Source organism: Carassius gibelio, chromosome B10, assembly GCF_023724105.1.
Source record: "Carassius gibelio isolate Cgi1373 ecotype wild population from Czech Republic chromosome B10, carGib1.2-hapl.c, whole genome shotgun sequence".
Taxonomy (NCBI): domain Eukaryota; kingdom Metazoa; phylum Chordata; class Actinopteri; order Cypriniformes; family Cyprinidae; genus Carassius; species Carassius gibelio.
This window is the reverse complement of record NC_068405.1, coordinates 15011061-15031843: the sequence shown is the minus strand read 5'-3', so window position 1 is coordinate 15031843 and position 20783 is coordinate 15011061. Positions and strand designations below refer to the sequence as shown.

Genomic DNA, 20783 nt, shown 5'->3' with positions numbered 1-20783 from the left:
AATTTTTCTTTGTGCCTCTCTTTTTTCTCCTCTCTGTTAACTCTGATCTGCAGCATACAATACAGCCTCTTTTTTTTTTATGTACTTTGAGAGGGGTATCACATTTGTTCTCTTTTGTGCCTGGCCTTCTCCAGCAGCAGATGCAGGTTGACCCACACAAGCTGGACTTTGGCTTCAAACCGGAGTTCCTAAGTCGACCCCCAGGCCCCACCCTTTTCGGAGCTATCCATCACCCTCATGACTTGGCACGACCTGCATCGCTTTTCTCAGCAGCAGGTGAGCAGACGATCAGAATCTTAGCAGAGCTGATAGAGATCCCTGTCACTATACAGATCAAGAGCAGTGTTTCTAACATTTGGTTAGTCAGCACCGACTATTGGGGATTTTATTTGTTGTTTTTTTAGATAGATTTAATGCATTTGTAACTATTTCAGTCCCAATTTCTTGATACACATTACACACCACCTATACAGCAAACAAGTTAAGTAACAAAACCTAAATGTTTCCGGATTGAAGCTACCTATGCTGTGAGCGGCAACATTCTTAATTAATCCTGTTGTTTGTACTGTTTTATGTACTGCATTTTCACTCCTGTGAAGGGTGTATTGTCTAGGCAGCACACACACCAAACACACCTGTGTTGGACTGAAATCACCCTTAATAAGGCAGAACACCCTTTGAAGTCCACTTTCATAGAGTCAAACATGTCAGATAAGAGATGTACAGAGATGGGGGACAATAGGACTGCAATTAGAAACCTTGAGCTAGACCATTAGGCTTGCTTTAATAAGGTTGAAACAAATGTCATTGTCTGTTTGTGTTTCAGGGACCACACATCCCTCAGCTGCACCTTTCGGACACCCTCCACATCATCCTAGCAATTTTCTAACCCCAGGACCCCACTTGGGTAAGCTGACAAGACCCGCACATTCACTTTCCTCCACTAGATGTCACTGTGCAGTCAAAAACGGCGTATTCTTGAAGTTTAAAGGCCCCTGACAATGTCCTACAGAGTTTAGCTCCAGTTTGCCCCAACACACTTGCCTGGAGGTTTGAGTAATTCTGCAGACCTTGATTAGCTGGTTCAGGTGTGTTTAATAAGGATTGGAGCTAAACTCTACAGGATAATGTCCCTCTAGGAGAAGGGTTGGACAACCCTGGATTAAGGATTACTGAACACTTCTCTAAAAAGTCAGTGGAGGATATACATATTGCTGAAATGTTTATATATCTGTTATTCTTTAGATTCAGTGAGTTTAAAACTGGGGGGTATTTTAAGTCCTAACATTCTGTGATGAAACAAGCTATACTTCATTGATGGTTCACACACCATTTAATTGACTGATTCCTTGTTCCTGTCGTGATTGACAGAGCCCTTCAACAGACCGCCTTCGTTTGGAGGTCTGGCCTCATTAAGCACTGCAGCCTTTGGTGGCCTGGGAAACCCAGCAATTGGTAAGTATCAATTCATTAATTCAACATTTTATTATTCAGAAATACAGTACTTTTATATATTTATTTCAGGTATAAGATTAAATGTAGGTTAAAAAAACATAACACATTTTAATATTTTGAAATCAAAAGAGTACTCATGCATGAAATAGAAAAGATCAACATAAATAAAATCTAACCATGTTGTTTTTCTTTTTTACTCCCAGCCTCCAACTCTGTATTTGGCCACAAAGATGCACCCAGCGCACAACAGCACTTCAGTGGACCCCACGAGCCGTGGAACAGACTCCACCGGACTCCGCCGTCCTTCCCCACCCCACCTCCCTGGCTCAAACCTGGAGACCCTGAACGGAGCGCGTCGGTCAGCTCCCACGAGAGAGAACGAGAACGAGACAGAGAACGAGAACGAGAACGGGACAGAGAGAGAGAACGTGACCTGGACAAGAGGGATTCTTCAGTCAACAAGGATGATAAAGAGCGGTGTGTAGAGCTGTGTGGATCATATTTACATAGCAGTCATCTGATATCATGTCAGTGATTATATATATTTTATTGGCATGTATTGCTGTATAGTCAGCCAGTCATTATTGCAGAATAAACCCAAAGAGTCTTGTATGACCCTGAAGAAGTTTATTTCATAACAATGACCAGCTGAATGCTATCCAAAAATCTTTTTTGTCTGATAGTAATGATGGATTTCACCTCTAGGGAACCTGCGGAAAAAAGGCACCAGAATCATCCATCCCCGATTCCTGTTAACCCCCTCACACTGATGAGTCACACCCGATCATCCGAGCCCTCCCGGAACCACATCCCTTCTAGTGAGTCTCGGGACAAGGACAAGCCCAAAGATCGCGAGAGAGAACGAGAGCACTCAGACTGGAAGGACTCCAACACCGATGAGCACAAGGTGAAGGAGAATCACCACAGTGACAAGGACGCTCCCGTCATCCACAATGGCCGGGTTTCTGAAGACAAGCCGGCCAATCGAGTTACAGCGTCACCCTACATGCGGGCAGGTGGCATAGATCGGGTGAACGGCGGGCTGACTCGAGATGTTCTGGAGAAGAAGGCCGATATCACCTATGAGAAGAAAAACAGTGAGATAAAGGTGAAAGAAGAGAGGAAAGAGGAGCAGGATGGTTCCACAGAAAGATCCCCGGAGCAAAGGTCCACACCGCAAGCACCTCCTCCTCCTCTTCCTCCTCCTGCTGCTCTCCACCCTCCATCTTCAATGCCATTACCCATGGGCATGGCCAGCATGCACCCCATAAACAGTATCAGTAGTCTGGAGAGGACTCGTATGGTGCCCCCCTTCATGGGTATCAGTCCCATCCCAGGGGCAGAGAGGTTTCCCTATCCCGCCTTTCACTGGGATCCCATGAGGGACCCTTACAGGGGACTTGATATCCACCGGAGAGATCCATTAGCTCGGGATCTGCTCCTGCGGAATGACCCTCTGCACCGGTTAGCAGCGCCGCGGATTTATGAAGCAGAACGCTCATACCGGGACCGTGAGCCTCATGACTTTAACCGAGACCACCCTCACGGGCTGGCCTTGGAACAGCGGCGGGAACAAGAGCGAGCACACCTAGAGGAGCGGGAACGTCTTCACTTGCTCAGAGAAGACTACGAGCAGGGACGTCTGCACCCGATGCATCACCCCGCTTTAGACGGACACCTCCCTCACCCGGGTCTCATGGCCCCTGGAATTCCCAGCATGCACTACCCCCGTGTAAGCCCCTCCTCTGCCTTGGCTGCCCAGAATGGAATCCTTAACAAAACCCCTCCCACTGCATCACTCAGTGCCCCGCCCCCTCTTATCCCAACCCTGGGAGTGCGTTCCACATCTCCCAGGCGGACTACCCCACTCGGCACTGACATTAGAGACAGACCCCCCTCACACACACACAAAGACATCGAGGCACGGTAAAACCCCCGATGGACTGTAATGGAACTCAAAAGCAAGCACTTGAGGCTGTATCATATCTGTATATAGACTGTGCATTACTGATTGTTTAATTTGTGTTGAGTGTGTTTTTTGTACAAAAGACTGAGATTTTTCATGCTCTTTTATCCTGTTCACTCCTGCATTGATATGTATTCTTAAACATGTACAGTACACTGATCTCGAGCAAGTGGACAAACGCTAGATCTCCAACCTGGAAAGATGATCTTGGAATGTACAGGTACCTCAATACATTGCAAAAAGGCAGAAATTGTAGATATGTGTAAAGTTGGTGTGTCTCTCTCCTTAAGGAAAAAAACATTAAGGTACAATTATGCAAATGGTTGTTATGAAAGCTTTACTTTGAAATGCTGTACATAGTGGGCAGTGATCAAAAGGAGAGCGAGCGCACAAGCTCCGGTTTTAGTTTTATGCTGCATATTAATTAATAGTTTGGAAGGATCATATTGTCCAAGAGACCACATCCCTTCTTTCAACTATGCAACTCTTGCGTGGGCTCTCTCTCTGTATCATTTTCCTCTCCTCCAGAGGACAAACAGTCTCTACCCTCTCTTTCTCCTGCTGGAGCAACAGTACATGCTTACACATTACTCAGATTGTGATGGTTCCTAACTAGGGATTTTTTGGAAAGAGTTTTACTCACACATCTGACAAACATGATCCCTAACTTTTGATGCAGAAACATGCTTATGTTCTTCAAGCTATAAAGCTCTGTGTTGACAATCCTTGCAAATACACCAATGTTCCAAGAAGCTAACAAACCCGAAATTCTCTGAATTAATTACCTCTAAATCAAGTGTGGCAATTTGAAAAAAAAATACAACACATTACCATCATGTCATGACAAGTCTGAGTACAGAAAGCAGGACAATTCTGTGTTGGTCTAGCGGTGTATTAAAGTGTTATGTATCTACACAATGATAAAGCGAGTTGTAAGCTATGGACAGGTTTTTTTTTTTTTTTGAGCAGAGATCTATTTTAGTAGTCCATGGGAGGGATAGTTGTGCGCTTTTAAACTCTGTGTAATTCAGATGTTGTGCAGTGTTTATTTTTTTCTTTAAAATTTACTTTTTTTTTATCAAACATTAAAATGTCCACTGAAGCAGTAGTGGGTAGTCAATACGTATTGCAAAGAGATTGAAACTTTTTTGCTGTTTATCATGTACGTAAAAATTGAAGTCCTTTCTAGATCATGTACAAAAAAAGGGTGAGGCGACAGCATGCTCCTCAGTTAAACTTGTGTTATGTAAATTGTGCCATGTTATTAAAAAATGTGAACTAATCCTGTTCTAAAGTTTGTTTGTCAATACTTGGCATAAAAAAAAAAGTCAATACACAGGCAAAATCTGTTAGCAGTCTAGACTAATCTAGCATTTATAACTTGGGTCATTCTTCAGAGCACAAAAACACATCTTGAACCTCTTGGATTATTATACAGACTGAAACTGTCATCAGACTAATCATTTTACTAGTGTTATGCAAACAGATGACAGTCAGTTTGTCCAGAAACAGATCCAGTTCTCTCAAAGGGCTAGTATGTTCATGCATTCATGACCTCTAGACTGGACTATTGTAATGCACTTCTATGTGGTTTTCCAGCATCTTCAATAAAAAAAGCTACAGGTAGTCCAAAATGCAGCAGCTAGAGTCCTTACCAGGTCCAGAAAATAGGATCATATTATCCCAATTGTACTGTCTCTGCACTGGCTACCTATTAAATTCCGTATCAGCTACAAATTATTATTACTTACCTATAAGGTCCTTAATGGTTTAGCTTCTGTAAACCTAACTAGCCTTAGGTCACTAACTAGGTCACAAAACACAAAGTCCACTAAAGAATTCCCAAACTGTGGAATAGCCTTCCTGATAATGTTCAGGGTTCAGACATACACTCTCTGTTTAAATCTAGATTAAAAACACTTCTCTTTCGCCAAGCATTCAAATAATGCATATCATAATTTGTGACCGCAGTTGTATCTGATCAAATGCGCATTATTATTCTTTAGCTTGGGTTAAACAAATGACCGTATTTTTCGAACTATAAGTCACGCCTGAGTATAAGTCGCATCAGTCCAAAAATACGTCATGATGAGGGAAAAAAAACATAAGGTCGCATTTATTTAGAAACAAAAGGAAAACATTATAGTCTAAAGCCATCAGAGGGCGCTCTACACTGCTCAGTGGTAGACTACAGGAGCACTGAGCAGCATAGAGCGCCCTCTGGCGGCTGCAGACGGTATTGTTTTCTCTTGGTTCCTGTCAAATTAATTTTGATAAATAAGTCGCACCTGACTATAAGTAGCAGGACCAGCCAAACTATGAAAAAAGTGTGACTTCTAGACGGAAAATACTGTAATTTTACTTTGTTGGAACAGCAGCTACGCTAAATATGTCTCTATTTGTTACTCAGTTTTGCCATGGGATTGATATTGCATGGTAACTAGGATTTACACAAGCTCCAGTCTGGATCCAGAACACCTGAGAAGAGATGATGCTGACCCTCAGAGGACCTCAGATGATGCTAACCCTGGATCAACAAACAGAACTAACAAATATTGCTACAAGTGTGACAGCATCATATAATAATTGCTGTTAAAAGTGTTCATCGTCTGGCTGACTACGTCTTTTTCTGAAAATTCCTGTCATATGCGTACAAACTGACAGTCACCACTGATAAGCTACTGCTAAATATTGTAGAAACTTAATTTTCTGTAAAGTTGCTTTGCAATGATTTGTATCGTAAAAAGCGATATACAAATAAACTTGAATTGAACTATGTACATACAACATGAAAATAAATCTCAGTGGAAAAAAGCATCTGTAACAACAGTACATTCTCATACATTTTAAAGATACACAATGTAAAAAAAAATTAATCATTAAAATTAAACAAATGTTATTGAGTGCAAAATGACAATGTTTAAGACAGTCAGGATAAAATGTGCAGTAATTTGCAAAGACAGTGTGAAGCTAAAAAAAACAAGCAAAAAAAATTCATCGTGGGCCATGCAAAACACCAAACCTCTGGTTGTATAAACAAATTAAATATACCTGCAAGCAGCAATTATGAGGCCAAGTACAGCAGAGAAAAAAGGAGCCAAGCATAACATTTAGCATCAAAAAATCATAAATACAACAACTAGTAAAGATGCTTTAATGAATTATCACTTTTGACCAATAGTCATTTTTGCTGATATCAAATCGATGTTGAGAACTCGGTGTGAGTTGAAAATGTAGTTTGGTGTCAATAATACTGTATGTCAAAGCTTTCTCAGATGCAGTTTGGCATCAAACCTCAAATTTGTTGCGCCGCTTTACAAAAACGGTTTTGGGAATTTACATGAAATCCATAACTTTTTGTCAGCACAGTCTGAAGATTATCGGACTCTATTTTGGTGAAAATCAGATCAACGGTCTAGGAGTTTGAAAAAGTATGTTTTCAACTAACAAAATGGCGGACAGGAACTTAAGCAGACTATCGCAAAATTGGTATCTATGTTCTTGGCATAACCCAAGGAATATTTTGATTTGGAATATTTGATTAAAATAAGATAACGTAATAAGTTATTTGAATTTATGGAAAATTCATAATGGTTAATGAATGGTTTATTACTTTTGACAAATAGGCGACGCTGTTACCAAATGAATGTGGCATGGTCAGTTTGAGGTGACAATGGCACATTCAGATCACTTTGTAGTTTCGTATATCGACACAAAAGCCATAACTTTTTGCCAACTTGGTCTGAAGATGATCCGAATCAAATTTGGTGAAAATCAGACTAACAGTCTATGAAGAGTTTGAAAAAGTTTTTTTTAACAATTAAAAATGGCAGACAGGAAATTCAGTCAATTATTGGATAATTGGTATCGATATTCTTAGCATGATCCAAGGAATCAATCAACATCAGTTTCATAGGCTAATGTAAACAAAAGTTATTAGCACTTTTTCAATTTCATTAGGTCTTGCTCATTTTAACACACACCAAGTTCACCAAACCTTTGCGGAGATCCATTTTTCAAATGCAAGCATTATAAAAAAAAAAATTAAACAAGAAAATCTAAACAAATTAAAAGGAATTCTAAACAAATAAGTTTTTATCTGAACTTTAAAATGGGAAACAGAATCCAGCTGGCAAATGTGCAAAGGTACAGAGTTCCATAGCTTCGGCCCTGCACAACTAAAAGCCCCACCATCAAAGGAACTCATCTTGAAGTTTGGAACAGACTATGAATGTGCAGAAGATGATCTCAAAGAGCCAAAGGAGTATACAGATGCAGAAGATCTGAAAGATAATGAGGTTCCAAAATATGAAGAGCTTTGTAGGTAAGAAGTAAAATTTTGTAATGTACACAATAATGAACAGGAAGCCAATGCAACTTAGAAAGAATAGGAGTTATGTGATCGACAGTACATGAACGGGTCTAGCTGCTGAATTCTGAATTAACTGTAATCAATTAAGTTGCTTTTCAGGAACGCCAAATAAAAGAGAATTACAATAATCAATCAGAGATGTGACCAATGCATGAATAAGCACTTCAGTACTATGTTAAGAGAGTGAAGAACGAAGTTTAAAAAAATGCAGAAAGTGAAATATTACTGATATGGGAACCAAACGAAGGCAAATCATCCAGTATAACTCCAAAACTAAAAATTAACAGAACAATTATCGATGAACAAATTAAATGATTGAGTTTTAGATAAGACAGACCTAGAACCCACAAGGAGGGATTCTGTCTTATTGGTATTTAATAAAAAAAAAAAAAGAATTATTAGTCATCCAAATATTAATATCCTGGAGACATTGAGTAAAATCAAGAGAGGGATGAGAAACATTAGGTCTTGTAGAAATGTACACTTGTGAAATGAAAATTCATACCATAACAACGAAAAATACAACCAAGTGGTAGAATATAAAGGTTGAATAAAAGCAGACCCAACACCGACCCCTGTGGAACACCAAGAGTAACTGAGACAGGATCTGAACATGTATTCTTAATCTTTCAAGTATTTTTTTTTTAAATAAAAGAGATTAGAAATAGGCCTGTAATTATTTAGATCATTAGGATCAGCGCCAGTCTTTTTAAGAATTGGAGTGATAGAAACCATTATTAAAGGTTAAAGAACAGTAGTTGATAATGACGAACACACAATAGCTGTAATAATAGAAGAAACTGAATGGATACAGAATTTCACTAAAAGAGTAGGTAAGGTATCAAGGAACAGGTGCAAGTCTTAGACTTGATGATCTGCTTAATAATATTATCAACTGAGGGCAGCACAAAATTAGAGAAAGTACCAACAAATATGGTTAAATCCATTTTGATAATCGCTAGACATCAAAAAAGAATTAACCAATTCATATGCTGTCAATCTTAGAGTAAAAAAAAAATTAGAATAAGACACACATTGACTCAATTCCATAACTTTTTGCCAGCGTGGTCTGAATCTGATCTGAGCCAATTGTTGATTTGTTGAAAATCAGACAAACCATCTAGGACGAATTTGAAAAAGTATGTTTTTTTTTTTTCAAACAATTTAAAATAGCGTGGGGGGGGAAACAAACCTTACGATTTTTTAATTTTCGATATAAGCCAAGGATTCAGAGGGGAAAAAAATAATTTTCCTTTTGTGCCTTACGGTTCAAAAGTTATTAGCGTAAACATGAGTGAAAATTTGGACAAGTGGCGCTACAGAGTTTGAGTTAGAGACTCCAAATTTGTTATGGTGACAATTGAGACTCTCCTCTATCATAACTTTTCCGTGAGCGGTTCAATGGGCTGCCATACTCTCTCCTAATGATAAATAAGGAAGCCAGAGAGAGATGGCTTTTTACTTACTTAGCAGTTAAGATATTTTATGAAAGACGCTGACAACAGTGAAGTTATTTACATATTAGAACATTCGTCCTCAGACTAGCAATAGTTCTATCTCGTGTTAACAAATTATTTTTGTATATTTTTGATACTGTATGCACTTTCTCAGATGTAATGTTGCCCTCTGTAGCACGAGCCACATTCAGAGCCGAGTCCCAACAAAAACACAATTCCTCCTCATGACGCATGTCGTTTTTTACCACTAGAGGGCCAGAAGTTACACTGTGTAGCTTTAAATGGCCTAATAAAAAAACATGCACAAGAGCTGTGCCAGGAGATGGAGCTGCAACACAATAACAACAATAACAACAAGCCCAGAGCTGTACTACGCATCGTTTTCATAACTCTTCATATCTGTTAAGATGTTAAAAATTATACATATGTTACCTAGAGGGCCACCAGGAGCTCCTGATGTTAACAGGAAACCAGGTGATGTTACTGTAAACAGAAACATTTCAAGCAGACATGACATAATGCACCCTGGCTAGAACAAAGCAGACAATATTTTCCACCACTAGATGGCAGCAAAGTGCCTTCATTAAATCTGAAGGGGTCACAGAAGCGCTTTGGCAATGTAACCAGCAGGAGCAGGTAGATGGAGGGACAGGTGCAGGGCAGGGCGTGGCACACGGGCCGATCCTGCTCGCGCTGTCATCGGAGAAGGTTAACGAGCCGGTCGGCCTGGTTTATGAGAGCCACCCACAGGCATGCAAACAATGAATGCTGCCAAACAGGAAAAACCCTTCAAGTCCAAAAAGCAGAGACTATTTCAGTCAAGTGAGAGCAAGACAGACAATGATAGGAGGAACTATCATGACGTCAAATTTAGTGAAATACGCATTGATGAAAATACAGGTTAAACAGTGTGATCACTTGCTACATCCGTGTTCCATTTTAAATTGCGTAGCATACCATTTGCATTGATTTCAGTGATTTACTGGCTTAGCATTTTTAACCATGATACAGCAGCAAATGAAACTGCATTTCAGTAACTGAGTGACATATGAAAGAAGCATCAATCAAACAGTGAATAACATCAGTTCCTCTGGCTGCACTGCAAATCTAAAACATCCGCTCCAGCATGCTGTGCTGCGCTTTTCTTTCTCCTACCCTCCACTATAAGATGCTAAAAATCTCCTCAGTCTGCATAAATATAACCATGGAGGGGATTAGATACAAATACTCAATCTCACTCCTGACAATAATAACAACATGCATCCAAAACATTCAAATCCTTGTCTATTTCTGGTTACGCATATTCTTCTTTCTTCAGTATTTCAGTGAATCCTATATGTGTATGAAAGAGATATTATAATGAAATATCATCTTAAAAAATGTACTGTCTCCAAGCCCCCTTTACAGAAGAACATTCTGGAATTTACTATTACAAGAGAGAATTCCTCAGAGGAATGAAGCATTGCTCCGTGCACCAGCCCCATGTCCTTGATTCCTGTGAACAGACTGAAATAAGCCAGAGATTCTTCTGTGGTACACAAAGTACTGATAAGACAAAAACAGCTGCTTTGGCTCCAAACAAGCGAGACTCAACAGTTGAACCGTGTAAATAACATGTTTGCGGTGCAATGTAATATTTATGACATGCAATGAAAAAACTGATTTTAGCTGTTTTAAACTATGCTATGGATTCTGTTACCGTAGAGCTTTCTCTACAGTCAGATTTCATTAATATTAACGCATGTTGAGCTTATCAGTGAAACTCATCTTATCGTAACACACCAAAACCAGAGCATGATGTCAAGGTTACACAGGAACATTCTCAAGTCAATTTCTAATGCATTTCATGGATCAGTCTGTGCTGTAATTGCTTGAAAAAAAACTATGCGTGAAACTTAACTGAAAAAAATGCTTGTCTTGATTATAAAGATAATTAAAATCTTTAATCTATCTTAAAGCCACAAGTTCCCAGAAATGTACATTGCATTTTTTTTGTTTGGAAAATGTATACCATTTTCAAAAAAAAAAAGTTTAACTATTGACTAAAAAAGCCTTTGGTGTAACCATGAAGCAAAAAATAATTTACCAGTTTCGTTTCGGCTAACAAAAAAAATGTTATTCAACTGAAACTGCTGAAATAAAAAATAAAGGAAACTTACAAATCTTGCCTTGGCAACTGACTGAAATATAGGAATTAGCTAAAAGATCATTCTAAATATTACCACATACTACAATAGTATACAAGGAATCCTGAACTAACCTTCATTAAATCAAGTCAAATCATCTGCTATTTAAGCCACTTCACAGTCAATGAGAGACTAACAAAACTATGAACGATTATGCCATAATAAATCATGTCAAAAAACCAGCATCACATTAATGATTCAGATATTTTCAGCACTAAATTTGGTAATAATGTGAAGTTCTAAAGAACCTCACACCATACAAGGTAGACCACGTCAACCGAACCACTCTACCAATTATCAGCTCGTCTCTTGAAGTGTCTCTGTCTGACCCCTGGCTTGTCTGTCAGGGCCATTATTCCCACAGAGACCCAGGCCCGATCAGACTGCAGTTATCTCCCATCACACAAACTCTGAGCCCTGGAGGCCCACTTACGCAGGGCATGATGTGTGGGCCCAGGGGGAAGACTTCGTCTCTGACACAGAGAGACTAATTGCCTAACTGGATTTAGCCTCTGGTGTGAAATATCTCCAGAGGGGAAATGGAGAACGATAGAGACATAAAGAGAGATGGAAAGACTAAAAAGAAAGAGGTGAGAAATGGCTCTACAGCTAATTCAGTGGTCCTGACCTCTGCTCTCCTGTGGGAGATCCCATACCACATATATATTCCAGATACACAGCAGACACAATGGCTGTAATGGAGATGACCCCAATATGGCCACAAGAGAGGAAAACGAACACATTGCATCGACCCTCTAACAGCCACAACCAAACACATTACCTGCTTGTTGAAGCCTCAGTGCTGCACGTCTGTCTGTGTGCTGCTGATTGCCTGTAATGGAATCCAGCGGAGCTTCAGACACATGGCTAAATTCATTGCATCCAAAGCTATTAACCCAGGGTTCAAAAACTCACCAAACATCAATTGTGAGTAAATATTGGCGCCTGGAGAGTGAATAAAAGGGGCTTGCCTGGAACTTTATTAAGAGCTGCAAAATAATACATGGTTCAGGTTCAACTGTGGGTCTGATTACTGTTATGCAATACTCTGTGAGCTTTGTAAACTTTTAAAACAACTATCGGTGTTTAAATACAAGGCGCTATTTATCTAAAATGCTTTACCAGATTTAAAACAAAATGCTTGATTTATACAATTGAGAGAAGACTAAATGGAGGTACAGTGTGAAAATTAGCCAAAACGAATCACGATTTTCTAATACTGACGTTTGTTCTGTTGTTTTCCCGCTAAAAAATTTTCACTTAAGCTATAAAAATGAAATTATGTTTTAAAAGACTACTAAATGGAAGTAAAATTGATTATACAGGCAAAACCTATAAATTAATAGCCTATTAAATATTGCCAAAATTCTCTGCTATGGTTACTCAAGTATGGTTTGACTCAACATTAAAGGTGCAGTAGAAGATCTTGTAAAATGCTTACATGAGCCTAATAGCACTGAAAGTCAACGTCCTGCAATCGCTGTCCAAAGCCACGCCCCGTGAACGCATACGCTCACAGACCAGAATATCATATCAGAGACAACATTACTACAATAGAATAGGTTACAACAGCGGTTCCCAATTCCAGTACATGTTCCAAAGTGAAGTAACCCCCTGCTCAGGGAGTAGGGGGCAATGAACACGGTGTAGGGATCATGTAGATTGGAACACAGTTCATTCACGTAGTTCGAGTTGGTCATCTAAATCAGGTGTGTTAACTAAACGAGACATGCAAAATATGTGTGCGAGCACTGGGAACTACTGGGCTACATCATGTGTCATTTACCAGCGAGAAAACTTTAAAAAAGTATTACTATACCATGAAGGAAGACCGGGTTGTTGATGTTTGTCTGCCATTCTAGCTCTGTCTGCACAGCATGTGTGAATGCGATAATGACGTATTCTGTCTGCGCGAACAAGGTGCGCAGATTCATATGTCGACAGACAGGTTGGAAAGCTATTTAAGACACTCTGACCAAGCTATGCTGAGCAGGGATGTTTGCTAAGGTTTTGCAATGTGATTGCTAGGGTTTTCAGGATTTCAGTAAGTTAGCTTTCTCAAGCCAACTTAATAATATATTACATAATCAGCGCGAGACTCACCCAACTGTCTGTTCTCATGCTCCAAACGTCCTTTTTCTCAGCAGATAAAATAAACCATATTTAAAACAGGTTTGGTAAAGACTCCAGTTTGTCAGAAGTTTCTAGTTAGTGTGTGTTTTAGTAGCATTGAGCGATGTAGCCAATCACTGTTGATTTGAACACCTCTGATTGGACATTCTATTCAAGTTGGATCTAATTCGCTCACTTCTTAAATTAGATTTTTTTTTCTTACACGCTCGCAATTCCTCTCATTGTAACAGTGTAGACATGATGTACATAAGAGATTCATTGTGCAATTAAGAGAGCTTCATCAATAATAATGAAGATTGTTATTAATGAAGTAAGTGACACTTTTGCATAATTTTATGTTAAAAACAGTATCAGTCATCATGATGTTGACTAGGCATGTCGTGTGTCAGACAAAACTCTGCCTAAAGTTTTTTTTTTTTTTTTTTTTTTAAGAAAACATGCTTATTAATAACAAGCTTTATGCCTCATGCTATGGATGCTCCTCAGTTTGATTGTTCCTTTTTAGGCACCACCAGCAGATGATAACCTATATAACTGTTAATATAAATTATAAAATGTGCTTGTCATAAAGTACAAAAGTAGAACAGAGATGTGTTTGAACAATCATGAATTAAAAAAAAGTTTAGTCACTTTTTTTATTTGTATTTCATGCGGTTTAAGCAGCTAATCAACAATAACAAGTGTGACAGCTATGGAAAAACCAACTATTCATATTTCTTTATAAATGTAATATTAAAATGACAGCTGTCCTTTGCCAATTAAATTAAAATTGGAAAATAAACCACCAAGGCTGTGTGATTACTTTATAAACGGCTGTAGTTACAAGGTAGGCCTACTTCAAAATTACCGCAGTGCCACAAACATGCAAATGTCCTATACTTTAAGTGTGTTCATGTACATTTAACATTTTGGTACAATATGAATGGTTAATATTAACCATATCGAATCACTTAAATAGTTGTTCCTTAAAAGCTATATGATATAAAATTATGAAAGCTATCTAACTGTCTATCTATCTGACAGGGCTGCCAATTCTCACGCGTTCATCATGATACTAACTCATGCAGTTGACACCGTTCTCACGCTCTGACAAGGCTAGCAACTCTCATTTTCTCACACAGTGAAAAGCACCTCAGTTAAGACTCTAGCAATAGGATATTGGCGAAACAGATTTGGTAAAGGCTCCAGTGTATTCATGAGTTCATATAATAAGCAGAGTTGAGGTTATGCGTATTTGGCGTGCTGAAGAGGGCTTCTGCAAAAACTGTCAAGGAACAGAAGTCTGTTGTTTACAGTATATACAGTACACATATACAGTAAAGTATATTGTTAATTGGATTGGTTGCTGATTATGCAACTCTCGTGTTGATTAGTTTAATTATCTGAACATGTTCCTCCAGAACTTTGTTAATAAAACATAATTTTGTGTTTGCACTCTGGAAAGCATACAATGTGTTTTTGTAGCATTGAGCAGCAAAGTTGGCAGCCCTGAGTTCAGATTGTGATTGGATGAACAGCATTCAAGTCATTAATGTGCCCCTGTGATCCATATTATTGGGCTAAATTCATATGTAGCTTCAGCTTAGAAAACGTAAACAGGCTACAGTTAGGGACTTTCACACAGAACGCTTTGAGTTTCAAAACATGAGGATCCAGGATAGATGGGTAAAAAAAAAAGAAAGAAAAAAAGTTAAATGACATAAAAACATATAACGCAATGCAATACTTATTGATGATAATAATGATTGAGCAAAAATTAACAAATAAACTATTAAATGTAGGTAGTTAAAAAATAAATTAATGTCAGAGTTAAAGGACACAAAGCAGGTGGGAATATCTAACGTTTACCCGTGAGAGCATGCGTGTCTTCTAACCCTCTGGTACAGCCCAAACATCAGAATAAAGAGCACTAGAAATGACTCAGAACATTACTGAAATCTCAATATGCTATTATTAGTTAATAGCTCTAGAAAATTACAGCGGTTGACTGCACAGTACATGCTGTGAATGTTGTGTTCACATCTGATTAAAACCATATGGACAGGTTGTCTAACTGGCTCCACATTCCTTAGTGGAGGATAAGCAAACAGAACCCCCTGGAAGGCACGTATCTGTTATCTGGCTCCCAAACATGATGCATTCCAGACTGTGCTACACGGCCCTTACTGGCAGTTATACAGAACCCAGGCCAATTTATTTAAAATTAACAATATATTATATACTTCACTATACATTAAATTTTTCTTCAGTACCAGATGTACATTTTTGACCTGCAACTGATATTTCTTTCTTTCGAAAGAATCCTGTTTAGTTAAAAAGACTAGGAACATTCTCCAAGAAGACAAGTGGTGATGGGTGAAGCAAATCTTGAGCAATGCTCACCACTGCTTTGAGAGGCTTCGGTTATTAGGGCTCAGAGTATTACATTTGCGCAATAAATTCTCCCCTCTTCCATGCTTCCACTCTCTGTGTACAACCTGATAACGTTACCATGGAAACATGCAGCATCCAACCAATCAGCAATCAACACCCTCCATCCTACCTGCTGCCTTCGTAATATGCAAACAATTATTACCTTCAGCAGGAAAAATAAGACTAGTAAGGTGGGACGTTTCCATGTCCTCGTCTCACTGACGGCAGTTCTCAGCCCAAGGACAGGAGGTCTATAAGAGTGATGTTTTCCATTGTGTGGGATTAATGCCGTGTTCAGAGTCAAATCCCACACACAAAAGCAGAGATGGGCTTTGAAAATACCCAACAGCACACATCACTGACTCCGGGAGTTAAACGCAGCTCAGACGAAATGAATTTCCCTTACATTAACACAATTACATTACAGTCTAATGTGCTTTTGATGGCTTGAGCATGCTGCCTCTAAAATTACTACATATTCGCAGCACAATTATTCCTCCCAGAATTGCCTTAATGAAAAATATACTGACATCCAGCTGTTAATCACTTGCTCGGTATTACATAAGTTAAGGATTTGCTTGGGTTTGTGATTGGTTACAGATCAATAATTAAGACTTCAAGACATTATGAACTCTGTCATTGCTATAGACATCAGTATCATTGCAACTAATTATTGATCACCATTCTTGTTATGGTATTGATCGCAGCCTGAGAAATTAAATGGATATTAATTAAAGGTAGCTTGAAGTCCTTCATTGTGGGAGAGAGAAAAGAAATAAAAACATTTAAACACGGGTAAACTTACATTCACAGTGCCATAATGTTAGAACAGCAGTGGTTTATCGGTCTCATATATCATATATAATATTATGACAGGATTGTCCCGAGAACCCAACTCGACAACATGACACAGGATGAAATGTACAAAAAACCTTTAAATAAATATTTTAATATAACCACATCAATCTACAGTTGACAACTGTTATATTTTTTAATATTCCAGGTGCATATAACTTTATCCCATGGTGTAGAACAGAACCATTAAAAAAATATATTTTTCTATAATTCAGACTGGGTGTATTGAGCTTAGAAATGACAAAAAATAAAGTGGTCCATATAACTTGAGTACTAAATCTTCCAAAGCAATACATTTGTGACAGAAAAAGCTTAAATGTATGCGCCATGTGCTTAAAATCTTCAGCATAGTCTCAAATTTCACTTGTGAATTCGTTCATTTAAAAAAAACTGTGTGCATTCAAAAAAGAAAGGCCAGTTCATTTTCAAGTGTGTTCAACAAAAAGGGTAGCATCAGTCAAGTAACTAAAATTGCCCACACTAAGAAAAATCATTTTAATACAGTTTTTCACATGCAATTTTTTTTTGTTATGGTTAAAAAATATCTGTTTTGGAAGAAAATACTACTTGACGTTTCTTGGTAATTATGAAATGTACTAGCAATTTCTGAGTGGAATTTTTGTTTCTACACCATTTTTCCACTGTGTGCCTTATCTGAATTTAGAATTCAGATTTGGGTTCATTTTGGGGGAACTTTAGTTACACTCTGTTATAGCACACAAATAACTTTTTGCAACCCTAACAAATGTATTACACACTTGTTAAAGTATTTGAACCCATATACGAGTCCTTTAAAAGCCAATTATTTGACCCTCAGTCTAATCAAAGCTAAGCAAAGCAATTTGTCACCCGTTTTTACACTTTGATTTATCGGTCTTAAACCAGAACAATGGCTGAGCTTGTGGTACAAATTAGTTATTTGCAATGACTCGGCTGACTGACTCGGGCAGCATGTTTTATGAAGCACCCTCAAGGGCACCACTCCACATGCACTGCCTTTTTCATGTGCACGCAAACCGCCATCGCTTCAGGTTCTGTAGCTCTTGGTCAGCGAAGCTGCCGGTGCTTTTGCGAGTCATTGATTAATTGTGGTCATTAGGCGGCGAGAGAATGGCCTCACCTGGAGTTAGAGGAGGAAATCAACGGGAGATTAAAATTAATCACTCTGAAAAGCGTCAGTACTGCCAGCAGCCTGCGGAGAGCAGGATGAAGAGGTGGAAATGAATGAATATCTCAGTGAAAGTGTGTAGAACGATAGTAGTTTCATTTTTATTCAAAAATACACCACAAAAGCACACAAAAATAAAATGAGGATTTTACATGATGTGCAAACCAAAAACATAGGAAGAAACAAAAAGTTAATATTAGTATACAGTTTTTTAAAGAAAACATCTACAGTTAATAATCATTGGTTGTCTCTTATTAGAAGGAAAGTATCTATCTCTTTAAATGGCACAATACAAAGAACCAGCCTAACCTCTACTGTAAAGAAATACCAAATGGGCCCCATCCAAACAGAAAACAGATGATTCGGTTCAAGGATGTCAATTCGCACAGCTAGCAGTGAAGGACTGCTGATCAAAGATCAGATTTCCATGTTTACACTGGCATTAGTCTCAATGTTTAAACAAGCTGAACTGATCCTGTAACAGCAACTCTATTCTTACAGGCTTAATAAATAAAAGCCAGGGAAATCACAAGTGCGTGTGCTTTTAGGTAATAACAGCATATGCATATTAAATGTTAATAATACCTTATCCAGATGGTGGATGATTAGCCTGATCATGCTCTTGTCCTTCATCAAATTCACAGCCCAAGCGGCAGCATATTACAGTCGTAAAGACTAACGCAATCAAATATTACAGTAAATATATTTACACATTCAACAGGAACCCTGGTCAAAAGACAAGCAGATTGTGAGAAGACTGCTATTTGTGTACAAGAGACACACAAGACAGACAGACAGACAGACAGCATATAGCTGTCAGCATACACAATACCCTTTCATGAGACCAAATCCAGCATTTTTGGAAAAACAAAACAAAAAAAAAACATACAAAACAAAAACAACAACAGTTCATTATACTTCTATCAATATATTGAGTAATATGGGTTGCACAGAAACTGGCAACAAATCATGCAATGTTAAAATCTGCATTACTCATTCTTAATCAAAAGATGCTTAAAATGATGATTATTTTATAATTGTTCGTGTGTTATTAACTTGCACTGCTGACATGGACCCACTAGTGACACCAGTTCATTACACCCAAAGTTAAAAAAGGCACAGAGTGAACATTAGGGTGACCCTGTGGGATGAAATATACAGTAACCCAAACCATAAGAAAGACTGGTGACACTCACGGTGGTGAATACGGTGACTTAATCCTAATCAATATACCCATTCATAAACATTCAAGTCTTTTAAAATCTATGGACAATCTTTCATCAAGTTGACCTCCTTCAATTGGTTTAAATTGTGTCGTGAACAAATCCTTCAATTAAATGTCCTTCATCTAATAAATCAACTATAAATTAACATGTCAAAATGACAAACAGCTTTAAACCGGGATAAATTGAGCCAGGCCAAATGCAGGTTTAGGGTTAGCATCTCAGACATCTGTGATCAGCTTTTCTGGGCAGAAGAGTGGTGGTGAATGGTGCCGCTGGTCTTCAAACTTGCCAAAGTCTGATTGCTCAGTGAACCATATTTTACCACCCAGCTTGAGCATCTTTTGAAATAAACCTTTAATCTTATTTATTCTGATGACTACGACTATGCTGCGGGTTTGGGGCACAAGCAAACAACCAATCAGAGACTTGAACACTAATTACACTGACATGTACCGATGGGAGTTTACAACTGCCAAATGGTCCATTAAAAAAAATCAAAGCAGGTTAAGAATCACAGTATTAGCTCACTGTCAGATAAATCAATTTCATGTTCATATATACACACACATCGCATGGAAACGCTTTTCTATTTTTTTTAAAACATTTTTCTCATCCAGAAACCAAAGCCAACCCACAGATTTTTTCACAGTTTTTGTGTAAATCTTTACCAGGTTTTTATAGCATGAAGAGATACGTGTCATAGATAAATGGTTTAAAGTTGCCTGAAAATGTTTCAAACTGATAAAAAAAGCAAAAAGAAAATCACAAATAGCTTGGGAGTTTTCATCTAAAGCCAATAACTATGGTTTGTTCTACATTTCATTTAGTTCAATGGGTTTCATTTTATATCTGGAGATCACTTAATAGGCAAACAATTCAAGTGCCTTATATTAGATAGGGCCTTCTATTTTTAAAAAGAAAAAAGAACATCATGCATTGCATTATTAACAAAACAGGAGCAGGTGAATCAATCATCTTTCTGCATTCTATTGAATAAAGTTTTTTGTTAATGTGTGTTGAAGTTCTGCGAGTCAAATTGTATTATCAGAGATGGTACAGCCGAGTTCGACTCTCTGCAGAAACCTTCATTTGCTCCTTCACAAATTCCGCTAGAACAATGAATAGAATAGTGACAGTCTAAAATGAATGGAGAATGATCCCAGTTCAGATTTACACAATGGATCCATCCCTGTTCTGGGCAGGGACCATGACAGGGATGGCCCCCATGCGGCTGAGGTTGGGGCCGGCCATTCTGCTGGGTGGGGGAATAGGGGCGTGACTAGGGGGTCTCTCGTACTCTTCAGAGGGTATCTTGTCATACTGGGGCTTGGTGTACTCATGCAGGTTGGAGGGAGACATGGAGCCCAGAGAGGAGCGCTGGCTGCCCACGCTGGTGAAACTGCGTGCAGTTGAAACACGACTCTTTGGAGCAGGGACATCCTCTCTGTGGGAGGGAGGGAGGGAAAATAGTGAGGGAAGCCATCAGAATTCTTTCTGCACTTAAAAAAATAAACACTAGAAAGATTTTTATACATTTTACAAATTGTCACGAA

The 20783-nt window shown here is 38.5% G+C and overlaps 2 protein-coding genes and 1 long non-coding RNA gene across 7 annotated transcripts in view; 1 reads left to right on the top strand and 2 right to left on the bottom strand.

Moving 5' to 3' along the window:
• LOC127966381 (autism susceptibility gene 2 protein homolog) overlaps positions 1 to 4703 on the top strand; it is a 322819-nt gene extending 318116 nt beyond the window's left edge. For 3 of the 4 annotated variants that reach the window (XM_052567307.1, XM_052567309.1, XM_052567310.1), the window contains 5 exons: positions 135 to 276; positions 827 to 907; positions 1372 to 1455; positions 1659 to 1932; positions 2161 to 4703. In XM_052567307.1, the coding sequence (XP_052423267.1) occupies positions 135 to 276; positions 827 to 907; positions 1372 to 1455; positions 1659 to 1932; positions 2161 to 3385 (1806 nt within the window). In that variant the 3' untranslated portion in view covers positions 3386 to 4703. The remainder of the gene's footprint in view (positions 1 to 134; positions 277 to 826; positions 908 to 1371; positions 1456 to 1658; positions 1933 to 2160) is intronic. The other variant, XM_052567308.1, reaches the window with a different exon arrangement.
• Positions 4704 to 7209: 2506 nt separating this feature from the next.
• On the bottom strand, positions 7210 to 13334 carry LOC127966910 (uncharacterized). Of its 2 annotated transcripts, none has more exons than XR_008155741.1 (4): positions 12878 to 13334; positions 12352 to 12425; positions 12218 to 12268; positions 7210 to 7704 (listed from the first exon to the last, which is right to left on the bottom strand). It is a non-coding gene; the product is annotated as an uncharacterized LOC127966910 (long non-coding RNA). The 2 variants fall into 2 exon arrangements; XR_008155740.1 differs by lacking the exon at positions 7210 to 7704 and adding an exon at positions 10478 to 10745.
• Positions 13335 to 18083: 4749 nt separating this feature from the next.
• cxadr (CXADR Ig-like cell adhesion molecule) overlaps positions 18084 to 20783 on the bottom strand; it is a 71178-nt gene continuing 68478 nt past the window's right edge. Inside the window, exon 7 of the mRNA XM_052566588.1 lies at positions 18084 to 20674. Coding sequence (XP_052422548.1) covers positions 20401 to 20674 — 274 coding nt within the window. The 3' untranslated portion in view covers positions 18084 to 20400. The remainder of the gene's footprint in view (positions 20675 to 20783) is intronic.